This window comes from Austrofundulus limnaeus, unplaced genomic scaffold (genome assembly GCF_001266775.1).
Source record: "Austrofundulus limnaeus strain Quisiro unplaced genomic scaffold, Austrofundulus_limnaeus-1.0 Scaffold1229, whole genome shotgun sequence".
Classification (NCBI taxonomy): domain Eukaryota; kingdom Metazoa; phylum Chordata; class Actinopteri; order Cyprinodontiformes; family Rivulidae; genus Austrofundulus; species Austrofundulus limnaeus.
This window is the reverse complement of record NW_013953631.1, coordinates 44883-49614: the sequence shown is the minus strand read 5'-3', so window position 1 is coordinate 49614 and position 4732 is coordinate 44883. Positions and strand designations below refer to the sequence as shown.

The window sequence follows — 4732 nt, the reverse complement described above, 5'->3', positions numbered from 1 at the left end:
CAATTTGCATTGTGTGGATTATTTGTTTTTTTGTTTTTCATGTACACTGTGTTGGTTGATAAATGTTTTTGTTTTGATTCAATAATATTTGTATTTTCAATGTGTTTTTTTGTACCTCATGGGATGCCATAGGAAAGATAGGCTGGCCTTATAAAAGCTGGTGGTAATTAGTTCTGATGAATGGCTGGAAAGCAACTGACAGCAGGACTTGAAATGTTTGCTGTTAGAGAAACAAAGATCTTATGCTTTGCATCCCCCTGGTGAAAGCAGTGAAGTACATTTTGTTTATTTCGTTTGTTTATTAGCCCATGTTCTTATTTTAATGTTTGTATAAATGTTTGTTTTAGTTTTCACGGTGATCGTAATGGTGATTATGATCTTGGAGACCTTGGTGATCTTGGTGAAAAAGTGATTTGGTGATCAAGGAGCACCAGATGAAAATAAAAAGGCGTAAAATCACCCGTCAAGGCAGTGCTGAACTTTGTCAAGAACTGGGGGGACTGCTACAAGCACCTTGTGAATATATTTCTGTGAAAGGCGCTTTATAAATAAAACTTTACTTACTTACTTACTGTATAAACATTAATTTTAGTCGTAACTCAATACAAGAAGGTGCTAGCTGCTAGGGTTGGGCATAATCGTATCGTGTGTGATTAATCGTCAGAAAAACATTAATCGGTTAATTTTTGGCACTTGACAATACGATTAATGCCAACAGGTAGAATCCGCTCGCTGCTCCTCTCAGCTTCAAATATGACGAACATTAAAAAAACTTCTGTAACTTATTTATCTATCAATACAATTTAAAATTTGATGTATAGCCTGAAGTCTGTAATTTTGACACAATGTGGAACAGATTTTTATGAAGAGCAAATCTTTCCCACTAAATTGGTCATGTGACTATGAAATAAGGGTGTCCAGGGACTCCAGAGGATTAATCATCAAATAAATCGTTATCGGCTAAATACCAGAATTAATCGTGATTTATTTTTTGCCAATATTGCCCAACCCTACTAACTGCACATAATTTGAATGCTGTATGGTGTGATATGTAACAATTCAGCTCAGTCAAGCAGCCCTAATGAGCCTGTAAAAAGATTGCTAAAAAGGAATATGAATTAATATTAGTCATAACTTGAGACAGGAAGGTGCTTGCCGCAGGAAATTTGAAGTCAACTAGATAACGCATAGCGGTAACATAATGACCCCCGCACACACAAATGCACCAGAACTCAGAAGTCTTTATTCCTAATAAATGTCATGCTACTAGATGCATTCCAAAATTGTAGTGGTTTGGGTGGGGGTCCTTTTTTTGGGGTGGGTGGGGGCGGGGTTGACCTGGATAGCCCCTCATCAGAGCTAAACAACAAAAGAAATCTGAAGCTTCTATGTTGAACAGTTTCTGAGTTTTAAGCATTTTTGCATGTCCAGACTCCCCGTTTTTGAAAGGAGCCCCCTCCTCAAATATGGGGTCTATCGTAAAACCGTTGGCTGGAGCAGTGTAGGTCTGACTCATCTACAGTCCTACCAAATTTCATGTTGACCATGCAGCTTTTGTGCTACGGTTGACCAAAAATCTCTGAAGAAAATAAATAAATAAATAAAATAAAATAAACAGTACGAAAACAATATGACTCCCTCTTAAGTTTCGTGTGCGGGGGTCATAATAAATTATGTTTACATGTTCACAAAAATTTTTATTTAAGACATTTTTTTGTAAAAAACTCTGTTAACCATCAAACCATATTTACATGTTCACAATGATTTTACTATTACCATTACTTCCTCACAAGAGACAAAATCATGGTTTTACCAAGCTCTGCCACAAATACCATCTATTATCCAAGTTTCGCCAATCACATTTAGGCCAAACTCCACCTTCAAAACAAACTCCCTTTTTATACTGCAGACATCCCTACTTGCTTTATCAAGTCGAAGGACTCTAATAATTCACACTACAGCCATTCACCCATTCATACAAACATTCACACACTGATGGTGGCTGACTTTAAAACACATAGAGCTAAAATTTGGTGTAGTATTAGCTAAGAGTTAATCACAACAAACACCTTCTCCAAACACCACTAAATGTGTGACATCTGTGAATAAAGTTTGGCACTATTCATTGAAGTAATACCTGTTTATCTAATGAACTGCTTGAGAGATTTCATGAAATTCTTTAGAAAAGATGTCTCTGAATTTACATTTACGCCTGAATAACTTTTGGAGTACATTCAATTCAAGATGGCTGCCAAAGCTAATCAAGATTAGCAAACAAATGGTTGTAACTCAGTCAGCTATGCAGATGTTGATCTAAAATTTGATGTGGTAGTAGCTGAGTTATTCTCAACACGTTAAACGTTTTGCATGGCATTGCTCTCAAGTTTGACTAAAATGTAACTCAGTCATTACTCAGCAGAAGATGTTTTTGTCTAAAACCTTGACATGAAAGGTGACTGGCAGTGTGCACTCCAAGTTCTCTTTCTTTAAAGGGATTCCTGATTAGTTGTAACATTAGACTTTATTTGAAAAACACATATTTTAACTGTAAAATAAAGACTGTAAAAATACTGTAGGATGTTTAGTTTTTATAAGTTTTAAACTAAGAGTTTAAAAATATATTACACAGNCATATAAACTTCATTTCACTTCTCAAATATCACTGTTTGTCCCCTATATGATATATTTAACTGATATTTTTAATCCAATCAATGATTTATAAAGAAAAATCCAGAAAATTAACAAGGCTGCCCAAACTTTTTCATATGACAGTACAAGTTTATTGTCCCCAGTCTTGTCTTCTGCATTGTCAAGCCTGTGGAAAGGTTTCTATGAAAGCATATTTTATTTCAAATTAAAAAAAATCGTATCACTGTTAACTGAGCCCAAACTACAATAGATATGTTGAATACTAAAAAAAATATCTTGTGATGTTTGCAGTTGGAGATCCTGACTAATCTGGCTACTGAAGCCAACATCTCCACCATCCTGAGGGAATTTCAGGTTTAATTTCTTGCTTCTTTACTATTCCTGGTTTTGTTTTGAGTGCCTACTTTGGTGTTTTCTTTGCCTCACCGTCATTGGATCTTATTTCAGACCTATGTGAAGAGCCAGGACAAGGCATTTGCTGCTGCCACCATCCAGGCCATCGGCAGGTGTGCCACCAACATCTCAGAGGTGACAGACACCTGTCTGAATGGCCTGGTCTTGCTGCTTTCCAACAGAGATGGTAATATACATTAAAGGAGTGCAGGAAATGCAGTTCCACCTTCTTTTCTGCTGTTGTGTGTTGATGCTGTTGGATTGTCTGATTGTCTAATTTGTATCTACAGAGACGGTCGTTGCTGAAAGTGTGGTGGTCATCAAGAAGCTGCTGCAGATGCAACCAGAGAAGCACAGTGACATCATCAAACACATGGCCAAGCTCTTCGACAACATCACGGTATGTGTCATTACTTTTGTACTTTTAGAAAGTTCAGTTTTAATGTTGAGTGTCATAGCTGGAATTATTTGTCTTGGTTTTAACCTGAAATTTCAGGTTCCCATGGCTCGGGCCAGCATCCTTTGGCTAATTGGAGAGTACTGTGAGAGGGTGCCAAAGATTGCACCAGATTTACTCCGTAAAATGGCCAAAACCTTCACAGCTGAGGAGGATATCGTCAAGCTTCAGACAGTCAACTTAGCAGCCAAACTGTATCTGACCAACTCTAAACAGGTACAGAAATTTTTTGCTTTGTTACCTTTAATATAAAAGAAATAAAAAATATACTGCCTGTAATCGTTTCTGTGTTTTTGACACATTTGAGTAAATTAACAGTTCTGCAATCCAAATCTAAATGCAGAATTTAAATGTAGAGGTGTACATGAGACATCTTTAGTGTAATGGTGCATTTCTTAGTGTTCATAGACCCATAACTAAGTTTATGGGCCCAGGTGCTGCTCACTCAGATGAGCACACTATTGCACTTCTTGCTCCTCATAATGTGTTGGGTCATGCAGGAACGTGAAAGACACAATTTTGGGACACGAAAGACTTAAATTAGCCAGTCAAGCTGTTTTTTTTATGTTTGCTTTATACTGATCTTTTTATTACAGTAGGTGGATATTTTACGATGCAAATATACATCTGAAAAATGTGACAAATTGTGTTCAGCCCCCTTGAGTCACTGTTTAGTAGAACTACCTTTCACTGCAGTTTCAGCTGCAAGTTATCTGTAGTTTGTCTCTACCAGCTTCGTACATTTAGAGACTTAAATATCTGTTTATTTTTTGTTGCAAAACAACTTCAGCTCAGTCTGATTGGATGGAGAATGTCTGGGATCGGAGGTTTTCAAGTCACAGATTTTTGGGTGGATTCAGATGTGGACTTGAGTGGACCATTCTAACAAAGAATATGCTTTAATCTAAACCATGCGTATCAAACTCATCTTCACTGAAGGCCACATCAGCAGTGTGGTTGCCCTCAAAGAACCAGTGGCAATAACCATTGATGATTTAGTGCTTAACATAGACTTAAATAAGACTGAGTCCTGCCCATCCTGTCCACTGGTAGTGTCTGTGACATCATGGAGGAGCAGAAACAGACCAAACAGGACAACAGCTCACAGCAAACATAGAAACTAATAGATAAACAGCAGCTGAACTGGATCTGTTTCACACATTATCTGTCATGTTTTTAAAATAAATTAATAATTATGTTACATTTATAATATTATTTTACACTCTGTAGGTC

General features: G+C 36.9%; 1 protein-coding gene across 1 annotated transcript in view; it reads left to right on the top strand.

Annotated features, from left to right (window-relative positions):
• LOC106534641 (AP-3 complex subunit beta-1) overlaps positions 1 to 4732 on the top strand; it is a gene marked incomplete at its 5' end in the record, with an annotated part of 66459 nt that overhangs the window by 17615 nt on the left and 44112 nt on the right. Inside the window, 3 exon segments of the mRNA XM_014031341.1 lie at positions 3097 to 3229; positions 3333 to 3442; positions 3539 to 3715. Coding sequence (XP_013886795.1) covers positions 3097 to 3229; positions 3333 to 3442; positions 3539 to 3715 — 420 coding nt within the window.